The following is a 27,635-nucleotide window of genomic DNA, read 5'->3' as shown; positions in this document are numbered from 1 at the left end:
AGAGGAAGAAGGAGAGGAGAAGGGTGAGAAAACCGCCGCCGCCTGAGCCGGGACTCCATGCTGCCCGGGCTCACCCTCCGCCCATCCGATGGAGCCACGGTGGGAGTTGATGCTGCACGGCCCGCCAGCCCCTCCGCCAGCCTGGCTGCTCCCCCCCAGGCACTCTTCTTCCTCCCAGCGCCCGCCCAAGCTGCCTTGGGGACAGCAGGAGGAAGAAAAAGAGGAGAAGGGCAAGAAAACTGCTGCTGCTGCCCGAGCTAGGACTCCGCGCTGCCCGGCCTCGCCCTCCACCCATCTGATGGAGCTGCAGTGGGGGCTGGTGCCGTGTGGCCCCTGCCAGCCCGGCTGCTCCCCCAGGCACCCCTCTTGCCCCGGGGCCTGCCCGAGCCGCCTTGGGGGCAGCAAGAGGAAGAAGGAGAGGAGAAGGGTGAGAAAATTGCCGCCACCGCCTGAGCCGGGACTCCATGCTGCCCGACCTCGCCCTCCACCCATCCGATGGAGCCACAGTGGGGGCTGATGCCGCACGGCCCGCCATCCCCTTCACCAGCCCAGCTGCTCCCCCCCAGGCACTCTTCTTCCTCCCAGCGCCCGCCTGAGCCGCCTTGGGGGCAGCAGGAGGAAGAAGGAGAGGAGAAGGGCGAGAAAACCGCTGCCGCTGCCCGAGCCAGGACTCCATGCTGCCCAGCCTTGCCCTCCGCCCATCCGATGGAGCTGCAGTGGGGGCTGGTGCCGCGTGGCCCCTGCCAGCCCGGCTGCGCCCCCCAGGCACCCCTTTTGCCCCAGCGTCTGCCCGAGCAGCCTTGGGGCAGCAGGAGGAAGAAGGGGAGGAAGAAGAGGATGGCAAGGAAGCCGCCGCCAGCGCTGGGCCCCAGGAGGCGGCTCTCCTCTCCTACCTTTGCTGAATCTCCTTCTTCCTTCCTGGCAGCCTGGACTCCGGCGTGTCTTCCTGGCCAGCGGGTCCAATGGCCAGGCTGGCTGGGGATCGCAGGGGCTGGTCTCCCTTGAGCTGTGGCTTGCGAGAGGGCTGGTCCTTTCAGTGGAGCCTCCAGCAGGCCACTCCCAGCAGGGATCACGGGGCTTCCCTGGGTGACTCCAAGGCCACGAGGCCCTAGCCGCGCTTCTCCCAGGGGGTGGGGCAGCCGGGCACAGGGCCAATCAGGAGGCCTGCAGGAGGTAAGTCCACCTGAGAGAGAGAGAGAAGGGAAGTGAAAGTGCCTCTCTGTCTCTCTCTCTGCAAATGGTGGAGGAGGCCATGCGGAGATGGATGCGGAGCAGTGTCTCGGTTCCTAAGACTATCGGAAATATGTGTTTTCCGATGGTCTTAGGCAACCCCTGTGAAAAGGTCGTTCAACCCCCAAAAGGGTCGCAACCCACAGGTTGAGAACCGCTGCTTTAGGTCCTTCAACATCAGCTCAGGGCAGAAGCCCTCACCACACCTTCTGTACTGGTTCAGCACACAGTTCCCAATCTACCACCTCTTCCCTCGGGTTCAGCTCCTGAGGCCACTTTCACCCCAACTGCAGCAGGGCTCAGGGCCCCAGACTTCAGAGATATTTTCTCCAATGGCTGACTTGAGGCCCTGTTATCCAAGGTTGTGGACCATGCTCTAGCAGAATGGTCCTTCCTTCCACCTGGACAGGGGACATCCACATCAGCTACACCACCTTATGTCCCTCCTACGGGGACCCCTATGTTTCAGGAGCCCACATCTCCTGCACACTCCTCAATGAGTGGATACTCATCTCCGCAGGGTGAGGACCAGCCAGACTTCAATCTTTCAGAGGAGGAGGAACTCTCCCTGACCCCTCCCCAACTGGAGGTCTATTCCACTCAGCCCTGTTTCTTCCCTTGCTTCGCAAGGCCACCACAACAGCAAACATTGGGTTGGATCAGTTCCCTCAGCCGCAAGCCACATCGGATTCCAGTCCAAATCCGATATTCTTTGAAACGGTGGCAGCCCAGCACCACGTTCCCTGTCCTTTATTTCTCAAGGGGATCAAAAAGCAATGGATTTCCCCTTCCTCATTTCCTTCTGTAAGCAAGTCAGATAAAAAGATTTTTAGTACTTCTACAGACTTAAGTGAGGCCCTAGAGGTCCCCAAAGTGGATGAGGCCTGGACCCCGCTAGTGTCCCAGACTGCGGTTGCTGGGGACATGTCTGAGGCGCTTAAGGCAGATGACAGGAAATGGGACCAAACTTTCCAGAAGACATATCAGTCAGCGGCATGGGCAATTAAAACGGCCACTTGTGCGTCCTTCTTTGTCCGGACCATCCTGTTGTGGCTTCAACAGCTTCAGGCCAGAGTCCCTTCTGAGGACATTCGGACTCACCAGGACCTAAACAAAATGGTGGCGGCAACTGAGTATGCGGCAGATGCGACGCTTCAGTCGGCCACCCTTGCTTCCAGGTCACTAGCCTCCAACATTACAGCTAGAAGGTTGCTATGGTTGAAACACTGGCAGGCTGACACCAAGGCCAAATGGCGTCTCGCAACTGCACCATATCTGGGCAACAATCTCTTTGGGGAGGCTCTGACCCTGTACCTTGTGGAGAACAAGGACAAGCAGAAGGTTATGGCTCATCTCAATAAATGATCCGACAAACGTGCCACCCCGTATTTCCGCAGGCAGTCCTTTCAGCTGGCATCTGGTTCAACAGCCACCCAGTCCTCCCGTTCATACACACCCAGGCAGGACAGGCCATATGACCGTCCATAGGACAGGTCGGCCTTTCGATCCAGATAACAGAACCAATCCAAGAGCCATTTTGAGGGGCAGGATGCCCCTACAGGAGGTCCAAGTGACTCTCACACTGCACTTCCCATAGGGGGAAGACTTGCCCACTTCTTCCATCAGTGGGAACTCATATCCACGGATGCCTAGGTCCTACAAACAATCCAATTTGGCCTGTCCCTGGAATTTCTAGCTAGTCCCCTGGGTCACTTCATCACCTGTTCCACTTCTCGGGATCCGATCAAAAAGGGACTTATGCAGGAGGCCATTCAACATCTTCTAGAGAACTGGTACCGCCAGACCCCAAGACCTCGGTAGGATGGAGGGCAATTCTAGTCCTCAAGAGTCTGAACTATTACATCACATACAAAAAGTTCAAAATGCAATCATTCCAGTCCATCCTGGGAGGCATCAGACAGGGAGACTTCCTGGCATCAATAGATCTCACGGAAGCATATCTCCACATCCCCATCCATCCAGATCACTGGTGGTTCCTCAGGTTCTGTTACAGGGGCCATCACTTCCAGTACAAGGCCCTCCCATTTGGCCTCTCCTCGGCACCCAGGGTGTACATCAAGATCCTGCTGTGCTAGCTGCCCATTTGCGGAAAGTACCGGTACGCGTCCAGTGTTACCTGGACGACATCTTGATCCAAGCATCCTCCTTCCAGGCAGCCCAGTCGGATCTGCAACTAACTATTCAGGTCCTCCAACAACATGGATTCTCGATGAACTTCCAAAAGAGCCAGACGGTTCCCTCATCCAGGCTTCTACATCTGGGAGCCATCATAGACACCACAAACTGCATGGTCTATCTCTCCCAAAAGCGATTGGTCAGCATCAGGAATCTGGCTCGTTGGGTATACAAGGACCGCACCATTCCACTGGTCTTACTCTCCTAGCGTCTGGGAAAAATGGTCTCCTGCATAGCCATAGTCCCCTGGGCCACACTCCACTTACGAGATCTTCAATGGTTCCTCCTGCCATTCCAACAAGTGAATGCCAGCGCATCCAACAGCCAGGTGAGGCTCCCGGTCCACACCCTCAGGTCTCTACGCTGGTGGTTCTCACAAGCAGTGACCAAGGGGTCACCTTTCAAGGAGCCGGACCGCATCACCATTATGACGGACGCCAGCCTATTCGGTTGGGGAGCCCATCTACAGTCTCAGTTTGCACAGGGCCATTGGTCGCACACAGACTTGAGACACAACATCAATTGGCTGGAACTCAGGGCCATTCACTTAGCTCTTCGTCAATTCCGACACTGGATCAGAGGCCGTCATGTATTGATCCTCACGGACAATGTGGCATCCAACGCCCACGTGAACCAGCGGGGGGGCACCAGATTCAAGTTCCTTATGTCCGAGGCACGGCTACTTGGTTCCTGGGCAGAGTCTAACCTGGCCTCTCTCAGGGCTGAACACATTTCGGGGATCAAGACTCTCTGAGTTGCTCTACGGTGGACCCCTCAGAATGGGGATTGCATCCGGATCTTTTTTCCGAGATCTCCCACAGGTTCGGCCATCCGGTCCTCGACCTGTTTGTGTCATCAAGCAATGCCCGACTCCTCAGGTATTTCTCCCGTTATTACCTTCCAGGGGCAGAGGGGACGGATGCCCTGCGGACTCCATGGCCACAATGTCTACTTTATGCCTTCCCTCCCCTCCTGCTCATTCCGGTGACCATCCGCGAACTACTCCAAGAGCAGGCGGAAGTGATCCTTGTGGCCCTGTACTGGCCACAGAGGCCCTGGTTTGCCGACCTGATGAATCTGTCCAGGTCTCCTCTGTGGAAGATGTCCCTAGATCATGTTATCCCCTTCTGAGACCTGACAATCAAAGTCAATGAGGAAGCCAAATTCATTTAACAACCAGTTTACTAACTTATCAACTGCAGTGATTCACCTAACAACTAGGGCAAGAAAGGTTGTAAAATGGGGCAAAATTCACTTAACATATATCTCACCTAACAGAAATTGTGATCATAAGTTGAGGACTATCTATACTTTTTATAGTTTTGGACCTCTCAAAAATCAGAACATTAGCAAAATAAGTGTCTAACATGTATTCAGTAGTAATGTATTCTGTCAGAATATGAAGCAAATTGTAGCTGGTGATAATTTAGTGTTGGATATATTTCCCTGTACAGCAGTTTTTCATTTGTTCAGTCTCTCCTAGAATTGTTTTTGTTGGAATATTCATGAGCAGGAAGAGTCATGTGGTAACTCAGTCAGCCAATGTGAAGAAAGTGCTACTGAGTCTGTGCAAAAAGGTATTGAGTTAGAAGCAGAATTTTCAATCCCAGGTTTGTCTCTGTATCTCTGTGTAAGAAGTCTTCATTGAGCTATGTTGCTGTAAAGAAGAATGTAAGGTATTGTAAATATTTTGATATGAATATAAAAAGATTATTTTGAATCAGCTAAATGCAGTCAACTGTGAGAGCTTCTGATTTATTTTTCACCAACAGAGAAATTAAAATTCTCTAACTGGTTATGGGCCCAGAGCTTACTAAGGACTGCATTGTAATTTAAAGCTGGAAGAAATTGCCTGTGTTTAGAAAGTATAAGAACAAGGCAGAATTAGCAGAATGGCTGCAATGGAATTTAAGGAAAGCTCTGTGCCTCGTTTGGGCCAGAAAAATTACATTGTGTGGGCTGCAAAAATGGAATGTTTGCTCAAAGCAAAAGAGCTGTGGTATATCGTAGAAAATCCACCACAAGTGTTTGCAGCTGCTGATCAGAAAAGTCATGATCGAGCAATGGCCTATCTCATCTTGAATTTAGATGATGAACAATTTCTAAATGTTGCAAATTTAAAGACTGCAAAGGAGATTTGGTTGAAATTGAGATCTGTGCACGTGAATGTTTCTGCATGCAATATAGTGCAATTGTCAAGAAAACTTTACAGGGCCTGTTTGCAACCAGGTGAATCTTTGGAACAGCATTTAAATAAAACGCAAAGTTTATTTTTGGACTTAGAACAACATGGGACTAAATTCCCTGAGTCCCAGAAGGTTTTATTGCTGTTGAACAGTTTAGATAAAACATGGGACACAGTTTCTGCGATATTTGAGTATAAAGAAGAGCAAGACTTAAATTTTGAGGCTTTAAAGGCATGTTTGCTTAATGAAGAAAAGCAACATTTTAGGAACAGCCATGAGGAGGTGAAATTCCTGAAGAGGAGGTCCAGACTGCAAGTCTCCGGAGAAGAAACAACCAGATGGGACCAAGTTGCATCAAAAGAGAGATTTTGCAAGCAGAGAGCTCAGGAAGAAAAGAATTGCTACATTTGTGGAGCAAACACACATCTGAAAAGGAACTGTTTGCAGAGGAACAATTTACAGCGAAGGACATTTGTGCAAGCAAAAAAGACTGATTTGCAAAAGGAACATTTTGGTGTTGCAAAAGTTTGCTATAGCAACAACAGAGACAAGTGGCTAATAGATAGTGGGGCAAGTCAAACAATTGTTAATGACTCTGAATTATTTTGCAGGTTTGTTCCAATAGCACATGGCTTTGGCAAATGGCCAGAAAGCAAAAGTCATCGGAAGAGGTGATGTAAAAATTCCATATTTGGAATCAAAGTTTACCAATGTGCTTTGTGTACCTGAGATGGAACATAATTTGTTAAGTGTGTCTAATTTAGACAAACAAGGTTTTGAGATCATTTTTGTAAATGGGAAGTGTCTCATCAAAAGGAATGGGAATATTTGTGCAGAAGGCATAAAGGAAGATAATTTATATGTATTGCAGGGACAAAAGGTTCAATGTTCCCATATATTTAAGAATGTTGCAGAGCATGATTCGTGTGTTCATCTTCTACATAGAAGACTTGGCCATGCAAGCTTTAAAATTTTGCAGCAAATGCAAGAATTTGCAGAAGGGCTAAATTTGAAGGGATGCAAAACATATTTGGACTGTGCAGTATGCAAAGCATCGAAGTCAAAGGCATTCCCAGTTAGTAAATATAGCACAAGACAAACAAAAAGAGCTCTAGAGCTGGTCCATACAGATCTGGTGGGACCTGTGCAAGCCAGTTTGGGAGGAGCAAAATATACACTGGTAATTGTTGATGATTATAGCAGGTATTCGTTTTGCTACTTGCTTAGAGGTAAAACAGAGGTGCTACAACAATTCAAACAGTGGGTAAGTTTTGTAGAGAGAAGGTACAGACAACAAGTGTGTCAGTTGCAGACTGACAGAGGTACTGAATTTATGTCAACTAAATTCCAACAATGGTTGGGGCAGTTGGGGATAAGACACAGACATACAAATTCTTACACAGCAGCAGAGAACGGTGTAGCTGAAAGAAGGAATGGTGTTTTGCAAACAAAGATTCATTATTAGAGGATTCTGGTATGAGCAGGTCATATTGGGGAGAAGCCATATTGACTGCCAATTATATAGTTAACAGGCTGTGGAGTTCCTCCATTAATAATACTCCATATGCCATTCTATATGGGAGAAAGCCTTCACTGGCACATTTGAGAATTTTTGGAAGTACTGCATGGGTACATATTCCGAAAGCAATCAGAAGAAAGGGACAGCAAAAGGCAAGAAAGCTCAGGTTTGTGGGCTATGAGCCAGGGTCAAAAGGATATTGCTTTAGTGATGGAAATAAAAGAATTGTAATTTCAAGGTCTGCTAATTTTGCAGAACAAAATTGGGACAGAATTAATGCAAATTCTGGGTATGTCTGACTTAATGACAGTGATCTATTTAATGACAATAACTCATCTAATGATGGAAAAATGATTATTGAAGATGTCAATGTTCAGGGAGGAGATGCTGAACAAGACATGAAACCAGAAAGACTTGAGACACAGGAGCAGTTAATACCATGTAGGTCAGAGCGATGTAACAAAGGAATTTCACCTGACAGGTATTCTGCCAGCAAGGTAAAGGTTTGCAATGTGTGGTATGAGCCAAGAAGTTATAAAGAAGTGTTGGCATTACCAAAAGCTGAACAAGAAAGATGGAAGGAGGCCATGGATAAAGAGATGAAATCCATGGGAGACCATGAAGTATTTAAATCAGTGACTTTGCCACAGGGAACCAAAGCTGTGGGTTGTAAGTGGGTATATAAGAAAAAGGTATTGCCAAATAATGATGTACAGTATAAGGCCAGGTTAGTGGCACAAGTTTTTTCACAATTAAAGAAATTGGGAGAAATAAAAAATTATCTCAGTGTAGAGATACATAAAAATGAAAAAGGTGGTTATATTCTCAGTCAAAGGAGAAAAATTGAGCAGTTATTGGAAAAATATAATATGAAAGAAAGTAATACTGCTCCCACACCCATGAGTGCGGATTTTTATAATAGTTTAAGTGTGGACAAAGGTGAAACTTGTGATCAAGAGATATATCACTCAGCAATAGGGAGTTTGTTATATCTATCACAGTGGTCCAGACGAGACATAGCTTGCGCAGTAAGCATTTTGAGTTATTTTACTGCTGCATCTACAAAGTTACATTGGATGGGTGTAAAAAGGATTCTCAGATATTTAAAGGTAACTATAAATTTCAGTCTTCAAATACAGATTACTGAGGAATTGAAATTAAAGTGTTATATCAATAGCCGAGGTGGCGCAGCAGTTAGAGTGCAGTACTGCAGGCCACTTTAGCTGACTGTGTTCAGCAGGTCAGCGGTTCAAATCTCACCGGCTCAAGGTTGACTCAGCCTTCCATCCTTCCGGGGTAGGTAAAATGAGGACCCAGATTGTTGGGGGCAATATAAATATATATATATATTGCTTACTGGTGTACACCGCTTAGAGAGTGCTTGAGCTTAAAGCGGTATATAAGTCTCATAAATAAATAAATAAATAAATAAATAAATAAATAGTGACTATGCAAATGACATAAACACAAGGAAATCAAATTCTGGTATTATGATATTCTTTGGAGGGACTCTGATTGGATGGAAGTCCAGAAAACAAACAATTTTTGCTATTTCAACAGCGGAAGCAGAGTTTATTGTTTTATCTGAATTGTGTTCTAAAGTAACATGGTATGTACAGTTGTTGCAAGATTTAAATATTAATGTAAAAGAATCTGTAAAGGTATTTGAAGACAACGTTGCCTGTATAAACATGGCAACTGGTGACAGGGTGAAGAACAGAAGTAAACATGTAGACATTAAGTATTGTAATGTCAGGGAAGCTGTAAAATAAAAATTGATTGGTTTACATCATTGTTCTTCTGAGGATAATTTGGCAGACATGATGACTAAACCATTGGGTGGTGTTCACTATGGAGAATGTATTAAGTCAATAGGTCTGATGTCTCTTCCTGTCATGAAAGGAGGAGTGTTGGAATATTCATCAGCAGAAAGAATCATGTGTAACTCAGTCAGCCAATGTGAAGAAAGTGCTACTGAGTCTGTGCAAAAAGGTATTGAGTTAGAAGCTGAATTTTCAGTCTCAGGTTTGTCTCTGTATCTCTCTGTAAGAAGTCTTCATTGAGCTATGTTGCTCTAAAGAAGAATGTATGGTATTGTAAATATTTTGATATGAATATAAAAAGATTATTTTGAATCAGCTAAATGCACTCAACTGTGAGAGCTTCTGATTTATTTTTCACCAACAGAGAAATTAAAATTCTCTAACAGTTTTGGTGCCTCTTGGTGATGGTTCAGAACTAAATAAGTCCCTGGCAATTCTAGTGTTGGCCTTTGCTTACTACAAGTAAGTGAAGAAAATCACATTGATTTCATAATCTCTGACAATTCTCTGTATCAGCTCATGCAACTAGGAGAGTATGAGTAAAGAATGTGCAGAATTCATGGGAAAATTACAATGTCATGTTTTGTAAAATTTGGCTACATGGGGAATATGGCAGGCTTTTCAAGCAAAATTTTTCAGAATGGATCATGGCCAGGAAAAGGGGTGGGTAGGCTGAATACAATAATCAGGCAATTATTTGGAAGACTTCTTAATATACATCTGTCTTTATTTTAGAGGATTTCTTCCAGGAATTGAGGCTTGTGCATGTTGGATTGCCCCTCCCTTTATTCTCCCAGCAGCAACCTTACAAAACAGATTGAACTGAGAAAGACTGGCCCAGTGTCATAGGCCTTAGCATTCTTTATGAGTGGGAACTTGGATCTGCTGTTTTCATTTATTTATAACCCAGAGACTAAGACTGTACCAAATGTTTTCTGAAATCAGCTTCAAAGTGAGATCACTATGTCGCAAATAATACTTGCTTCAACAGACATTTATATTGTTTTGATGCTGTGAGGCAGCTTCTTGTTTTTTTCATTGCATCTTTGCAGGTAATTTTTCTCTCCTTTGTTCTGACTTCAGACTCATTTGTTCTCTCTGATAATGTAGCAATTGGATTGACTCTAATGAATTCTTTGCAATTTTACAGCTATAGTAATGTGTTTTTTTAAAATATGGGCACTCTTAATATTAAAAAAAATAGTGAAATGGAAGGAAAGTTTAAAAAAAAACAAACCATTTTTCTTTATTTTACTGTGCATAAAATTCCAGACTGATCAGGCTGTTTTATTATAGTTTCTATAATCCTTCTGATTCAGCATTCACATATTCTTCTTGCCTTTGGATGGTTCTCCATTCTGCCTGCACAGAATGAGTGTGGATTTAAAAAAAAGGAAAAAAACCTGATGAGCCATTTAACTTACAGTTGCTCTCTTTTTCTATTAACAGGACTTACCGTTTATGCCGGCGTACAAGGCGACCCGGCGTATAAGACGACCCCCATCTTTGTTGCCGAGCCGCATTCCTAGAACGTCATCTTATACGCCGGAAACTACCAGTATTTCCAGCGTATAAGACGACTCGGCGTATAAGACAACCCCCATCTTTGGCGCTGATTTTAGCGCTTGCGGAAGTCGCCTTATACGCCGGCATATACGGGTATGTCTGCTGATGGGTGTTGGTCAACTTGGCTGTCTCAAAATGTTAAGTAAGTTCAGACTGAGTTAATAATTGGAAGAGAGATCAGCAAAAAATACTAGATGTGTAGCCTAGATCAGTGGTCCCCAACCTTTGTGGCTTGGTGGCCTGGCTGGGGGGGAAGAGGGGAACTGGGCTGTGCAAGCAGCAGGTTGGCATACATGCACACAATTGTCCATGGCCTGCTGCTCATGCAAGTTGAGCTGTGTATACATGGTCAAGCCCACTATTCCCGCAGCCAAATTCCAAATAGGCTGCAGCCCGGTAGTGGGCTGCAGCCCAGGGGTTGGGGACCCCTGGCCTGGATGGAGAACTTGAAAATGGAGGCATTAGCAAATCTTTTCCATATAGTTCCCAGGAAAATTATATGGATGTATCTACGAAGTCACTAGATCTCTTTTAGGGAGACCTTATCCATGCCTTCATAATGTATATAATGATGGTGATGCAGGACTGTATAAATAAATGGGCAGAATAGTACAAATAAGGGTAACTTAGATTTTATTAGATTCCCTTGAATTGTTGGTCAAAATTAAATAATTTGGAGACTGGGCCAGTAACCTAGTCTGTCTTCTTAATTTAAGAACCACAATGCTTCATGTACAAGCAGTGTTATACTCATTACATACACACACACACACCGAAATAGACATCATCAAAATGGAATACAGGTAGTCCTCAGCCTATGATCACAATTGAGCCCAAAACTTATGTTGCTAAGTGAGACATTTGTTAAGTGCAAGTTGCCCCATTTTACAACCTTTCTTGCCACCAATGTTAAGTGAATCACTGCACTTGTTAAGTTAGTAACATGGTTGTAAAGTGAACCTGACTTCCCCATTGATTTTGCTTGCCAGAAGGTGATCACATTATCGCGGGACTTTGCAAACATCATAAATATGAACCAGTTGACCTTAATTTTGATCTCATGACAATGGGGATGCCACAATGGTTGTAAATGTGAAAAACAGTCATAAGTCACTTTTTCAGTGCTGTTGTAACTTTGAACAGTCACTAAATGAACTGTTGTAAGTTAAAGACTACTTGTACAAAACCCTGAGAAGAAGCTGTTCTCTGGCCTAGTCCTTGAGTTATGATTCAACCTCCATTCTGAATATTCAAGAAATATTGTATTTCCATTGTTGAGAATGTAGAATTCCCAAATGCCAATATAAACCAATTGTTTGCTGTTCCTATATAGAGATGTTCACCCAACAGCTGTAATTTCAATTCTTGTTTGAAGTCTTTAAAATAATTCCAGAGCTAAAACCTGCAACTGCACCCTTTCAAAAGTATTCTATCACATTTATCAAGAAGGTGCTTGCTTACTAGTGTTGAAAGAAAAATCTTCATCAAGATACAGTCTCTCTCCAGTTTCTCTCACTCCCCCTGGGCTTTAAAGTTAAAATTTAGAGGTACTCACCTTCTTTCCAAAGCAGCTCTTGAGCTCAAACTCAAAATTCCCTTTACTACCTTTGCTCCACATGGGCAGGGCCTTGGAAACCCATCCACAGACACAATGGGTCTGTTGTCAGCAAGATGGGGCTTACCAGTCTCAGTCCATTGGAAAGGTTAGCTTGGAGTCCCATCTGGGGTGCCAAATTGTTGAAAGAAAAATCTTCATCAGGGTCCAGTCCCAGCCAGGAATAAATAAAATGGAGACTGCTTTAGAAAGAAGGTTGTAGTTCAGGGGTGTAAAACTCAATTTCAATGAGGGCTGCATCAGCATTATGGTTGCCCTCAGGTGGCCGGGTGGGTGTGGCCAGGGTGGGTGCAGCCTACTGGGTGGGTGTGGATGGAGTGGGTGTGACCTACTGGGTGGGCATGGCTAGCTTTACATCGTTCATGTCAAGGATGCCTGTGGGGGCCTGGGCAGGAGTGGGATAGATCTGAGGGTCTCTGGCAGAAGGGGGTGGGACCAGGGCAAGTGCCAGGGCATGGTCCACTGGAGGAGCCTCACTATTCCTCTCAAACCATGCGAGGGGGGGCTTATGGAGTTAAGACTGAATGCGTTTCAGCATAGATGGCCACCACAAAATTGCACATTGGCTCCCGGCTGGCCTGGGCCAGGGCCAAGGCAGAGGGGGCCGTTCCCTCACTGTTTCCAGGATGGCTTCATGGGCCACATGAAACCACTTTGCGGGCCGCAACCAGCTCCTGGGCCTTGTGTTTGACATGTTTGTTGTAGTTTATTGAAGAGGAGAGCCAGACAGAAAGATGGCTCTGGGAAAGTAGACCACATGTAGTAGGGAGTGGTGGGTTTTTATACCTTCTTGAGCTTTTGTTTTGAGTTGTTCCTGTGGCATGAACTTTGAAAGAAGTCTGAGTGTGCCTTTCTGGTATTCTGATGGTGGTGGGTTAATCCTATTATGTCCCAAAGGTCATATCCTGTTTCCCTGGGGCTGATGACTATGTCCTGTGGTTGGATTTTTTTTGGTGTGAGGGATTGTTGATTCTAGGGATCTTTGTCTTTCTAATCCCAGCTTCCTGACAAAATTACGATATCTGCATTTCTACAGAGCTGGTTTCTGCTTGGGGGAGGGATACTTAGATCTATTAAGAAAAACTGGGCATGCTTTTCTGCCTTTTTAAGATCCTTTGAGGAAATATAATATTCTGCCTTTTTAATATTTCCTTCTCTGGGGGAGGCTGACTTCCCACACTAGTAAAGCAAAGGGAGGGAGGAGTAGATGTTCTAGTTGCTTTGATCTTTTTTAGAAACAATATTAAAATGTTCAACTGTGCAGCCTTTAGGTTATATTTGGTCTTGTGATGCCATCAGGTAGGCTGTTCCCTTTCTCGAATCAAATTGCAAACTGTCTCCTCAACTGTAATTAGAGCTGAGCAGTGGTGTGAGGGAGTAGGATTTGTTCAGGCTTATCGCTTGTCTGCTGCCTCTTAGCACCAAACCTCAGAAAAGCACAGTGGTGAAATGAAGACATTATATATGTTAGATATGTAGTTCCACATCTAATGCCTAATTGCTTATCATGGTCTGTAATCTTATAATCTTATAACTAAGATAAGCTTTCGAACACAGAGTTGAGCTTTTCTTCCTTTTATTTCTGCTTTGTTTTACCATTTTTATAAGATTGCAAAACAACAACAACCAAATCTGTCACAGAAGTTACTTGGCTAAAGGAAAATAAACAAGATTAGGGTAATCTTATAGAACATGCTTTCTTTTTGAAAAGATTAGACTAATTTATGAAGCAATACCATGAAAAGCAATCAACTTATAGAGAAGATCTGTACTCACCAAGATCAGCAATTCAGCCTTATTTTCAAGATTATTTCAAACAAAATTATTGATTCTAATACTGTAAAGCAATGCAATACAATACAGATCAGGTTGTTATCATTGTCATTTCACAAGTACTTGTCACTTACAAGTATTAAAATCCTTTGTTTAAACAATGTATGAATTTGAGGGGAAAACTTGACCATTTGTGATTGATTCAATTTGTTAGGGATTTGGGGGACTGATAGGGATAATTCTGTAACTATTAAAATATGGTGGCATTCTTTTATTGAATTTAGTAGTGACAGATGTTTTTATTGACTGTAACTTTATTTTTCACTTGCCAAATCAGGAATGAACATGTAAATTTCTTTGCAGTAGATGCATTTTCAGACTGGTACCTAAAGCCAGAGACAGTTCTAATATGTTCTATCCTTGAGAAGAAATATGGTAAAACTGCCTTCTTGCATACAGATCTAATCCATTCTAAATGGATGCACATTACCATCATAAAGTATATTGTGATTCAAGCAGGGTTATGGGAATTAAGTTGTAAATCAGCTAAATTTTGCATGGCCATTCTTATAAATTTAAAAATAACAAGGTATCTGGTGAGATATGTTGACAAAGTCTCTTGCATTTGTATGGGAATAAAAAAAAAATTCCCCCCTAAATGTTTGTATATCATAGTTACAGTTAACTGGACTAATAAAAGTGTTAGAAAAGCTAAGCTTTGAAGAGGCAGAAAAAATTCCACTTAAAAGTAGACACTATCTTGGTTTCATCAACCCAGTATGCAGTGAAACTCTCTGGGGAGGGCATCAGATGTTTTTAAATAAGCAAACAATCATGTTACACTTTTAATTAGGAGGAAAAATTCCATCCCCCACAAGTAGGTACTCTAATTTGAATCTGTTTTGTAGATCCCAAGACCCCCATTTAGGTAATCATAGAAGTTACAGTTCGGTTTGCATATTGTGCTTAGTCATGTTGTGATTTGCCTGCGGTGTATATAGGAAGTTTTCCAAGTGTGATTGATTCAACAAACCATAATCTGATTTATGAAACCAGCCAGTGCTCTTCATCCTTACTCAGCATGTAATCTAGCACATTTTAAGAATACCCAATGGGGAAAGTCTATACTGCAGTGCCTTTTCTGCTTCTTGGACACAAGACTTTCTCAGTTCTGCTGCTTAGGTTTTTTTTAACAAGTGGTGCTAGAAATTATCCTTTGATATTTATGTGCAAGTTTAGTGATGTTAGCAGAGGTGCTAGTAATTACAGATGTGTGTGTGCATTTTAAGGAATTGAACTATCCAAGCTTGCTACCTAGTTGAACAAATTGACTTGTCTGTTTAAAGTCTGAAAAATCAGATTTACAACTAAAGAGATGTGTTCATGTAACTTCCTGATAGGAAATTGCACTTATACAACACCATCATATATCTTCTAAATGTTATGAAGACTGTTCTTAATTTATGAAATTGCTTATACTTCAAAAAAGTCAATTATATCTATATTGTTAATGTTTGGCAATTAAGGGGAATTTCTTTCCCTTGAAAAATAAATATTAAAAGGAGAATGATTGCAAAACCCTTAGATGTCAAAATAGCAGATGTCAAAACAGCACATTTAAAATGAAATATAAAGTGGGGCTGTACAGAGCTTCAGATTTTATCTCTGAAAGATGCTTTAGAGTTCACAGAAATATGAGTGTATCATCTGCAGTATCTTAAAACAACCACATCTTTTCCTATATTTCCCCTTTGGAGCTGCCATATGATCAAGAGAAAAGGTTTGGTAAACTTGAAGATGTGGTAACCATATTTTGTTCTTGAACACCTTTTAGAGATTGAGTCCAAAGTATTACACAGTCTTTTTTTTAAGAAAAAACAAAATTTTATTAAGTTTATATAGATGAGGAACAATAGGAACAATACAGGTATGGTAAAGGGAGGGGTGGAGGGAAAGGGGAGGGGGAAGGGAATAAGGAATTAGGGTAAAATAAGGGTAGGTAAAATCACATATTTCAGCAAACAAGCTACCATCCGGATCATAATAATGAGTAAATATCATATTCAACCATTTTTACCGAAGCTTAGACTATAAGATATTAAAGACAATTAATAAACAAATACGTTGATCTATTAAGTAAACACTGCTAATAAAATCTCAAAAAATCCTAATAATCAAAAATAACAAATGAAAATCAGTAAATCAGGAAAAATAATCATATCATCAAAATGTTAGTTAGAACTCAATTAAAAATCAGTCATCTACTGTATTCTAAAATATTGAATCCTTCAAGTTCTAACGTGTCTCTAACCATTGATAAAAATTTTCCCAAGTTCTAAAATTAATTGAATCATCTTTTTCTTTCATTTCTAATGTTAGTCTATCCATTTCTACACACTCTAAAATTTTAGTAATTATAATCTGGTCAGATGGTAAATTCTCATTTTTCCAAAATTGGGCAAATACTATCCTTGCAGCTGTTAAAACATGCAATATCAAGTAGTCATTCTCTTTGCCATAATTAGGTCTTAATATTCCTAACAAAAACAATTCTGGTTTAAATTCTATCTGTAGTTTCATCATCTTTTCCAACCATCTATAGATCTTAGACCAATATTTCTTAGCGATAGGGCATATCCACCAGGCATGGTAATAAGTGCCTGGCTGTTGCTTACATTTCCAGCAAATATCCAAAACATTTTTAAACATTTTTGCTAAGCGAACTGGTGTCATATGCCAGCTATAAAACATCTTATATAAGTTTTCTTTATATGCTACCGCTTTAGTAAGCTTAATATTTTTATCCCAAAGTTTTTGCCAGTCTTCCAAATCTATAGAATGTCCAAAGTTTTTTGCTCATACTATCATTGTTTCTTTGACTTGTTCTTCTTCCATCTTCCAGTTTAAAAGAAATTTATAGAGTTTTCTAATCAAATTCTCATCTGTTTTAAACAAAATTTTATCTAATGGGGTCTGTTCTTTGTAAAAACCTGTCGATTTTATATCTTTTTCGTATCTTGTTTAAATTTGCAAATAGGACTACCATGTCAAGTCAATACCTTGTAGTTGTAAAGTTTGCCTGTCCTTAAGTTTTCTCTCTTGTCTAAAATGTCTTTATAACTAACCAGTTTGTCATAATTAATCAGATTTGGATAAGCAAATGCTTCCATTGTTGAAAGCCACTCAGGTATTTTCATATATATATTATGTTTGATTTTCTCCCATTCTGAAAGTAGTACGTTTCTTATTGCATGATTTTGAAAATACTTATGTGCTTTAGATTTCTTGTACCATATAAAAGCATGCCAACCTAACTGAAGGTCGTGTCCCTCTAAATAAAGCAATCTTTTATTTCTCAATACAATCCATTCTTTAAGCCAGAGTAAAATAGCTACTCGATAGTAAAGTCTCCAGTCTGGAAATCCAAAACCCCCTCTATCCTTAGATTCTTATAACCATTTGCATTTGATTCTCGCTTTCTTTTTTTGCCAAATAAATCTTAAAATCATTGCATTTAAGTCATCAAAAAATTCTTAGTAAGTTTAATAGGCACTGTTTGAAATAGGAAAATTAGCTTTGGTAAAATGTTCATCTTAACCGTCGCATTCTTCCTAGAAGTGATAATTGAAGATTTTACCATCTTTCCAAGTCTATTTTTATTTGTTTCATTAATCTCTCATAATTATCTTCTTTTAGTGTAGTATATTTCGCCGTTAAATAAATACCCAAATATTTGACTTTTTTAACTATTTGAAGATTTGTCATTTTAGTGAGTTGAGTTTTCTGTTTGTCTGTTAAATTTTTTGTTATTACTTTAGTCTTTTCCCTGTTTATTTTCAGACCAGCCACTTCTCCAGATTTCTCAATTTTCTGCAAGAGTTTTTCAGCTGTTTGCAATGGCTCCTTTAGAATGAAGACCAAGTCATCCACAAAGGCCTGTAGTTTATATTTCTGGTCTTTAATCTCCAGACCTTTAATTTCTGTATCTTGTCTGATAATCTTGCCAGAACCTCTAATGTAAGAATAAACAACAGAGGAGACAACGGGCATCCCTGTCTAGTGCCTTTTGAAATCTCAAATCCATCTGTGTAATATCCATTTAAAAGTATTCTTGCTGTTTGTTTCTTATAAATTGCTTGAATTGCTTTGTTAAAATTTTCACCAAAGTCCATTTCTTGAAATTGTTGAAACATAAATTGCCAGTTTAAGTTATCAAAGGCTTTTGTGCATCAAGGAATATAAGTGCCATCTGGTTCCCTGGATGGATTTCATAGTACTCCAAGATGTTTAAAATAATCCTCAAGTTGTTCTTTATTTGTCTTTTTGATAGGAAACCATTTTGGTCTGGGTGTATAAATTCATTCAAAACGTTTTTTATTCTTTCTGCCATTATTGCAGCAAAGATTTTGTAATCCACATTTAGTAGCGACATTGGTCTGTAATTTTTAATTAGTGTATGATCAGTATCTTCTTTAGGTATCAAAGTAATATTAGCTTCAGTCCATGAATCCGGTATTTTTGTCTGTGTAAAAACTTCATTACATAAGTCTTTCAAAGTTGGAGTTATAGTATCTTGTAACGCTACATAGAATTCAGCAGGAAGACCATCAGGTCCTGGTGTTTTTATCTTTTTTTTGCTTTTTTATTGCCTCTGTAATCTCCATCATTGAAACATTTTCGTTTAACCTCTGACGCATATTCTCAGGAACCTTTGGGAGATTTGCTTCTTTTAAATAAGCCTGAATTACATCTTTAGAAACTGCTTCCGCCTTATAAAGTGTCTCATAATACTCCTTCGTAATTTTTTTCATTAAGTCATTGTGACATTGTAAGTCACCATCCGTATCCCGTAGCTTACTTATTAATCTTTTTTCTCTTTCTTGTTTTAATCTATATACCAGCCATCTCCCATTTATTGGCATTTTCAAAAAAATTCTGTTTGGACCTTTTAATCTGTTGTGCCATTATATTTGTCAAGTAAGTTTAACTTATGTTTTAATAGTTCCATTTGTATTTTCAACTTTTTCTTTTGAGGGTCTGATTGTAGTTCAGCTACCAATATACTAAGTTGTTCTTTCAATCTATGTTGAGCAAGTTTCTTTTCCTTATTCTTTTTAGCAAGATAGGTTATGGCCAAACCTCTAAAATATGCTTTTGCCATGTCCCATACAATTTGAATAGAGGTTTTTTCTTTTTTATTGACTTTAAAAAAGAATTCCATTTCTTTTATTGCAAATTATAAAAACTCCTTTTCTTTCAATATTGATTTATTCAAGGACCATCTCGGTCTTTTCTTAAGTCCTTTCCAGGTCATTTTCATTGAATTATGGTCTGCCCAAATGTTAGATTTTATTTCAATTTCTTATATCATGGCCTTTAAGTCCAAAGAAGTCCATATCATGTCAATTCTTGATCACGATTTATGTCTATTAGAATAAAAGGTATATTGTGCTTTTTCTGGGTACATCTCTCTCCAGACGTCCTGTATACAAAGTTCATCTTTCATTCTTAGAAAGGATTTAGGTAGAATATTACTTCTTTTTTTCCCCTGTTTATAATTTTTATAGTCCCGTACTGGATCAACAATTGCATTAAAGTCTCCAAGTATACACAAGCTATGGTAATTTAAGTCCACCAGTTTATGATATAATTGCTGAAAAAATTCATCTTGCTTCTCACTGGGAGCATATATTGCAACCATCAATATTTGTTTTTGATTCCATGTAATCTCGACCATCAGTATTCTTCCCTCGTCATCAGCATAAATTTGTTTTGGATTCATCTTTTCTTTTATATATAGAGCCATCCCTCTTTTCTTTTGTGATATCAAGGAAAAATAAAGTTTACCAAGTTTTGATTGTTCAAGTATTCTAGAATGTTGTAACTTAGTGTATATCTCCTGGAGACAAATTATATTTTGTCTCCAGGAGACAATGAAAATATGTTATCAAAAAGTAGGAAAAAATATAAAAAGGGATAGCAGATTTCTGGGCAAAAAAAAGCAAATAGAAAAAGAAGAAAGATAAAAAATATGTTTATATCCACACAACAAGGCTGACAAAAAAAGAGTAACAAATAAGAAGAACAAAAAAGACGAAAAAAAGAAAAAAAATATTTGATTTATAATCCAAATGTAGACATAAAAAAACTTCTTCTGTGGTTCCCTTATTTTAAAGAGAATAAAATCAATCCAAAAAGGGAATCGAACACCAAGCAAGGACAAAAAAAACCAGAAAATAGAGAACAGTCTCTCTTAGTAATCTTCAAACGAGGTAGGAATGTCTGGGCCACGGGTCGGCAACTGTGGCTCCGGAGCCGCATGCAGCTCTTTGTGCCACCTCCTGCGGCTCCGGAGCCTTCTCTGCCATTTTCATAGAGAGAGAGAGAGAGACAGAAACAGAGAGGCACTTGTGCTTCCCTTCTCTCTCTCTCTCTCTCTCTCTCTCTCTCTCTCTCTCTCATATGCAGATTTGCCCCTTGCTCCCGATTGGCCCTGCAGCCGGATGCCCTGCCCGCTGGGAGAAGGGTGGCCAGGAAGGGCCAGTCTGAGGTGCATGTGGCCAGAGAGCCGCGCGGGGAAGCCCCAGGATCGATGTTGGGAGCGGCCCAGCAGAGCCTCCGTTGAAAGGGCCAGCCCTCCCGCAAGCTGCGGCACTAGTGGGTCAAGTTGGAGCAGAGCTGGAGATGGAGGGTGAGTGGGGAGGAGGGAGGGGGCTTACCCGCACCAGGCGGAGGGGCAGCCGAGCCGGCCTCGTGTCTCCCCGGGCTGGGCAGCAGGCCTGGCGGGGCCAGTGGCCGGCAGGGGCATGGGTTCCTGCCCTTCCCCGGGCCGGGCAGTAGGCCCAGCGGGGGCAGCAGCCGGCGGGGGCATCGGTTCCTGCCCCTCCCTGGGCCGCTGAGCCAGCCTTGCATCTTCCCGGGCTGGGCGGCAGTGGCGGTGGGCAGGGGCATTGGTTTTTGGCCGTCCCCGGGCCGCTGAGCTGACCTCGCATCTTCCCGAGCTGAGTGGCAGGGGCATTGGTTTGTAGCCGTCCCCGGGCCGCTGAGCCGGCCCCGTGTCTCCCCGGGCTGCAGGTGGCGGGGATATTGGTTTCTGGCCGTCCCCGGGCCGCTGAGCCTGCCTCACGTCTCCCCGGGCTGGGCGGCAGTGGCGGCCGGCAGAGGCATTGGTTTTTGGCCGTCCCCGGGCCGTTGAGCCAGCCTCGCATCTTCCTGGGCCGTGCGGCAGGCGGCGGGGGCATTGGTTTGTAGCCGCCCCCAGGCCGCTGAGCAAGCCTCGCATCTTCCCGGGCTGGGCGGCAGTGGCGGCCGGCAGGGGCATTGGGTTTTGGCCGTCCCCGGGCCACTGAGCCAGCCTTGCATCTTCCCGGGCCGTGCAGCAGGCGGCGGGGGCATTGGTTTGTAGCCGTCCCCAGGCCGCTGAGCCAGCCTTGTGTTTTCCCGGGCCAGGCAGCAAGTGGCGGGGACATTGGTTTCTAGCTGTCCCTGGACTGTAGAGCCGGCCTTGTGTCTTCCCGGGTTGTGCGACAGGTGGCAGGGGCATTGGTTTGTAGCTGTCCCCGGGGCGCTGAGCCTGCCTCGCGTCTCCCCGGGCTGGGCGCAGTGGCGGCCGGCAGGGGCATTGGTTTTTGGCTGTCCCCGGGGTGCTGAGCCTGCCTCGCGTCTCCCCGGGCTGGCGGCAGTGGCGGCCGGCAGGGGCAGTGGGTTTTGGCCGTCCCCGGGCCACTGAGCCTGCCTCCCATCTCCCCGGGCTGGGCGGCACTGGCAGCCGACAGGAGCATTGGTTTTTGGCCAACCCCGGGCCGCTGAGCCGGCCTTGTGTTTCCCCGGGCCAGGCGGCAAGCCCAGCGGGCAGTGGGGGCATCGGTTCCTGCCTGTCCCCGGGCCGCTGAGCCGGTCAAATCAACGGACGTGGAGGTGCTGCAGCTGGCTTTTTGATTCGCCGCAGACCTCCATTGACTTCCATGGGGATTCTTGGCAATGAATGGGGCTGATTGAAATCGCTTCAAGAATCAAGCTGCAGGATGGCTTTGAGTGGCAGAGACACAGAGAGCTGCAAATGATCTCCACAGGAGATGCAGCAAGGGCAGGAGACGAGAAAGAGTCCGCTATGTCTGTGCACAAGCCCCGAAAGCTTTCTTCCTCTCCCTGCCTTTCTTGCTGGCCCTCTGATGTAAGCATCTGCTGGGTTTCCTCAACCTCCCCCCCCCGTTTTATTTTAATCCCACCATCGCCTCCCTCTTTCGCAAAGTTGATATTCCGAGGACTCGTAGCTCGTGAGGGGAGAGCAGTCTTTTCCGAAGGGAAGAGAAGCCAGGACTGCAGAGCCGTTCATACCAGAGCTGGATGGGGGGCAGGGCAGGCGCATGTTTCGCCTTAAGCTCCTCTCTTCAATCAAGCCCTGTGTTCTGTGCGCATGTGCCCGCGTACGCGCGCGCACATTTTGCGGCTCCCAGGTTTTTTTGGGGTGAGGGAAATGGATCCAAGTGGCTCTTTCACTGTTGCAGGTTGTGACCCCTGGTCTGGGCAGTCAGCCAAATGTCTGAGCATTGAGCCAAATACCACAGCTGTATTAACAAAGATAATATTACAAAAAAAAAAGTGTATCAGGAAAACAAAGGAAAGAAATTGCAAGAATAACCACCAGGGGACGCTGTTTCTTCCCTCACCGTTTACTTAGGGAGAAAGTTTTAAAAAAGAGAAAGTTCCATCAGTCAATACACAAAACTAACGTTCCAAAAAGTTCTAAGGAAGAGCAGTTAAGGTGGCTTTTCCCAATTAGAATAATAATAGGTCTTTCTTCTCTATAATGAGGCAAACTGGTTCCTTCAATGTAGCTTCAATTCAAAGGATTTTCAAAGGTTTTTAAAACGCTGAAACCGCCCCTTTTTGGGAGGGGGGAGAAGCAAAAAATCCCCTCCTCCTCCTCCCCTTAGGCTTCCAGCTTATCGTTAAAGGCAGGCAATTTTCTTAAGGTTCCACTTTGCATCAAAAACTGATATCATCTCACCCGGATCGTTGCTTGTTTCTTTAAACAGCTGACTCCTGTCTCCGATGATCTGTTGAAGATGGCGGCAGACGCAAAGCTCTCCGCCTTTCTCTCACCGGTTCCAGAGGCTATTGTGAATTCGGGGAGCTGGCTACTGCCAGCTCCCTTTCCTCAAAGAATTCATCTCTCGGTGGCCAACCCTCCAGGGTGGCATTCAGCCCTAATGGGCCCGCCAGCAACAGAAATTCGGACCCTGGGCACAGATTGTGTCTCAGGGTCTAGGACCAACGACGTCATCCGGAAACTCCTGTATTACACAGTCTTAATAATAATATTAGAAATATTAAAATAACATAAGCATCATCTTATCCAAAAACCCCATTAAAAAGTGGTAGTCAGTTTTATTAAATGAACTATTTTGCTGCCAAAAGAAATGTATTTATTTGTTTATTCATACTGCATAATTTGTAGGCCACCTACTTTACCAGACTCTGAATAGTTTACAACAATAAGATTGATTTGCTATAAGCTAGATGGCCAAAACAATTCCTGACAGCTATATATCTTTAGAACAACACTAAAATATAAATAGCCGGTTGCATTTAAACTTGTATGTGCTTCAGTAAACACTGAAAAATTATTTATATTCTGCCTTTACACTGTTGAGTACTGTACTGTTGAGTATAGTACCCAAAAAACTAACATTAAAATAATGAATTAAACTAGTGAATAAAATAAATGGTGATTTAAAACCTGTGAAAGAAATACATTTTGCTTTCTTTTTTAAGGCAAAAAAAGGAAGCAAATGCTATTCCCAAGGAACCTGCATCTGATGAAGTGAGCTGCGACTTGCAAATGATACATTTTTTCATAAAATTGGCTAATTGAAAAAGTTGCTTCCAGCCTAGAAACAGTTCAGGAAATCTTTATCTCCCGTGCTGGAGAAAGAGGCTTCTGGGAGTAGGAGCAACTTCAGAAGAGTCTTTCTGTTGACCATTTATATAGTTCTTCATAACTGAAGATGTGGTCCCTCATATAGATCATTAACATTTTACCTTAAATTGTGTTTGAAAGCAATTGGAGACTACTGAAAATCTTTCATTTTAGGTATTATAAGATCCATATATATATTGTACCAGTTAGCTGCCCAGCTACTATAATTTACGACTATAACTTCTACATCAGCTTTTCTTCTTAATTCTGGGTTCAGGTAATGGATTCAAAGTGATCTCCATGTAGTTAAATATGTGTGATGTTAAAATCAGAAATGGGCATCTCACTGGACATGCAAAAACTAGCATTTGAATATCTTAGAGGGTGGTCTCAAAGAGATGGCTACCCTATTTTAGATCCCTAGTAAGGACACTGATTTTCCTAGTGGCTTAACAAGTAAGAAAAATAAGTCATACATATTGCAGCAGAAACGTAAAACCCCACATTGAGATAATCACCATGTGTGTTTTGTGATTCACAGTTAATGAATTATGATTTGTAAGAAAGTTCAAACCTCAGCATCACTTTTAGGGGTACAATCTAACTGTAGTGTAGTTTCCTCTAGGGGCAACATTAAGCCATCCAGATTCTGTACTCTGTGTATGAAAAAATATAAATACCAAGTTTAGTACTGTAACTAGACAATTAAAAAGTCCTGTTGGGTCATTCTTCTTTCCACATATAATATAGGCTTGCATCTTTTCTCTCCCGACAACCTCAAGAGAGCTCCAATGAAGCCTCCTACTCTGATCCCTGGAACCGCCTGCCACTTTATTGTGGAGAGGGGGAACCAAGACAGCTGCAGACTGCAAGGAAATACATATCCCCTGCTCCCCATCCTGGCATGTCCCCAAAGCCCCCTCCCTCTACAGAGGAAGAGGGCTCACCCATTGATTGCCAGTGTTCCCCAGCCAGACTTACCTTGCTGACAGGCAGCTGAATTGCTCCCTATACTTCCCTCACTGACCATTGCCCTTAAGTGATTTCAAATTTCCACTCAGTTCCAAAGCAGCCAATGACTGCTTGCCCATCGATCCTTGCCATCAGCCAACTGGGTGCAAGAGTTAGAGGGAAGTGGGAAGGAAGGTAGGGGTAACCCCTTTCCATCTTTCAATGTGCCACGCCACTTAAGGATTTCTGGGAAGCATAGTCAGAAAGTATGGTGGTGCTAAAGCGGCCACAGCTGTGCCAAATTTCAGTCCAATAGGAGTTACGATCCCAGATTTTGGAGGCATTGATTAAGTTAGCCCATTTGAAGTATGTTAATTCAAAAATTGTTGCTCTATAATCACCATTTCATCCAATTGAAGATTCAAAGTATCAAACAGACAGAGTTTTAGTAGTAGAGATAAAAAATTTAATTGATGAAATAATCAGTCTTGTGCAGTGGTGGGATTCAACTATGTGAACAGCCGGTTCTCTGTGTGGATGCCACTTCCGGAAGTCCACTCTGGGCCTGGGCAACAAAAAATTAGCTACCGATTCTGCCAAAGTGGTGCGAACTGGCTGAATCCCACCACTGGTCTTATGTTATTAAAACAGTATACATTGGAACATAGGAGCACTTTTATTCTGTTGCTTTCAGCACCTGCCCTTACTTGGTCCACTTATAGAAGACAAAGTCCTTAGCCCAAGAAATGAGAAGCCCCTAGCATTCTCTTCATTTCTTAAGATGGCACAAATGAAATTGTATTGAGATGGATGCCTGAAAGTATAGGAAAGGGGACAAATACACATATATGCACATGTGTCTGCATCCATGCTTTTTTTTTTTCTTATTTCCTCTGTTCCTAAAAGACTGAGGAATCCAAACTGGTGAAATATTTCTTTTAATTTTCATTGTAAATGTTTTCCCCAATGCTTTGGAAATGCTAGATTGCTTGTTGAAATAAAAGTTTTGCAATCTCACGGAGTGTCGTTCTGACATGATTTACTTAGTTTGACTACTTGTATTTCTACCTAAACTGGTATCCTAATTCATCTTGTTTATTTAAATAAGCTTCTTGAAAATGCCTATTCCAATGCTGTTTTCCATCCTTTCAAGGAGGCCATGCCATTTGATCAGGGTGTGTATCTGCAAGGGTTTTTTTCTCTGTATCTCCTGATTCTTATTAAATGGATGCCTCCATTCCACTGAATTAAAAAGCATTTGTAAAACCAAAGTTTAATTTCAGCTACTTTTAATTACTTTATTAAATATAAAATGTATCAGGTGCAAATTTTGACCTTTGTTGGCCAAGTATTTGGCTGTGATGTAAACTCATTCTTGTTACAATATGGATTTAATATCTTTTAAAAATAAATTACCTTGCCTGTTAGTAAACTCAATCCCATTGTATTTATATTTTTGCCAAGAAATATAAAATTGGGCTATCCAATTTTAATGTGAATTGAAGAAGATCGTTGGTGAATTTTAAACCAAAGTTGAAGAATGATGAATAAAAATAAGTTTTCATCTCTGAAGTATGTTTTATCATTTTGATATATTTTCTCCATTTATCATGGCATTTCATAATCTCTGCATTTTGTGCCTGAACTTTAGAAATCATCTTTTACTTTGTATTTCATAGTTTGAGAATTTAAAACCCATTATCTGTATAACATACAGTAATATCTAGATGAAGTGCACATCCATATACATAACATTTTGTCATTGGTCTGTGTCATCCGGGCCTCACTGATTCATCTTCAGGTCTAAGATTTGTTCTTGGATGGAGAGATTTGTGACAGTTGTTCTTTGAAAGTGGATTTTAAAAATCTTTTTATCTACTAAGATAGCCTAGGGATTTTTTTCCTCCAAATTCATCTTGATCTCATCAGTATCTCACCACAGTTGTTTTGCAATAATGGGGGCAAAAGCCACTCTGCCCTGGAGGAGCAAAGCAAAATAATTTATTGAACAAGATGAGGAATACATGACAAGGGACAGTAGTGTTTTCCTACAAGGAATCAAGAGGCAGATTAAACCACTCGGAGTCGCCTGAACCCCAAGATGAGTGGCAAATAAATTTGATAAACAAACAAACAAATAAAAATAAGGCTAATATTTCCTGAAACTGCAGAAGAACTGCACCAATATTCTCTTTCAAATACAATTGATTGATTGATTGATAGATAATGTGCCATCAGATTGGTGTCAACTCAGTGACCATAGGGATAGATGTTCTCCATGACTGGAATATTAGTACTCCAAACTTAATTGCTCCATATGCAAAAGACCTTTTCAAGACTAAAGAACTTTAAGGGAAGCATGCTCATTTTAGACTGTGCCGAAATGGGCAAATAAATTGGGGAAAGTTAGCATTTTACATTACTGGGAATATGCTGTCCAATAAATCATAGTGATTTTTAGGGAAGGCAGGATTCAAAACATAAAGAATATTTGTTCCTGAGATTTACTAATACTTAAATATTAAATACAGTCTTTATTTTATACATTAAATTGCTTGGCCTCACTATAGGGTTAATTACATCGTAAACTTCTGTTAAGTTCATAATGATAATGAATGTTGGCAGCTACATCCTTCTTATGTCAATGTTGTTCCTTGTTTAGACATGGTTTGCATACAAATTTGATTGGGCATTGGTGTAACTGTCTCTGACCTTTAGAGGAAATGTTGGCATGGTTCTGTTTTTGATGTGATGATTCTTGACGGAAGTAGATTTAGTCAGCCCTTCTGGTCATATTTAATCCAGTAGAACTGTCAGGAATGTTTTGGGAGAAGAGGAAAAGGACTTATTTGAT

The 27,635-nt window shown here is 42.1% G+C and overlaps 1 protein-coding gene across 5 annotated transcripts in view; it reads left to right on the top strand.

Annotated features, from left to right (window-relative positions):
- The window catches only part of ZNF385B (zinc finger protein 385B), a 275,321-nt gene that overhangs the window by 156,085 nt on the left and 91,601 nt on the right, over positions 1–27,635 (top strand). The window contains exon 1 of one of the 5 annotated variants that reach the window (XM_039327150.1): positions 20,474–20,599. The exons of the other annotated variants lie outside the window; for them this stretch is intronic. Within the exon in view, the coding sequence (XP_039183084.1) occupies positions 20,593–20,599 (7 nt within the window). The 5' untranslated portion in view covers positions 20,474–20,592. Of the gene's footprint in view, positions 1–20,473; positions 20,600–27,635 lie in introns of those variants that run through there. 5 annotated transcript variants of the gene reach the window in all.

The sequence above is a fragment of the Crotalus tigris genome, unplaced genomic scaffold (genome assembly GCF_016545835.1).
Source record: "Crotalus tigris isolate CLP2741 ecotype Arizona unplaced genomic scaffold, ASM1654583v1 scf7180000024351.1097467, whole genome shotgun sequence".
NCBI lineage: Eukaryota > Metazoa > Chordata > Lepidosauria > Squamata > Viperidae > Crotalus > Crotalus tigris.
Note: the sequence above shows the minus strand (reverse complement) of the source record. Positions and strands in the feature narration are given on the sequence as shown.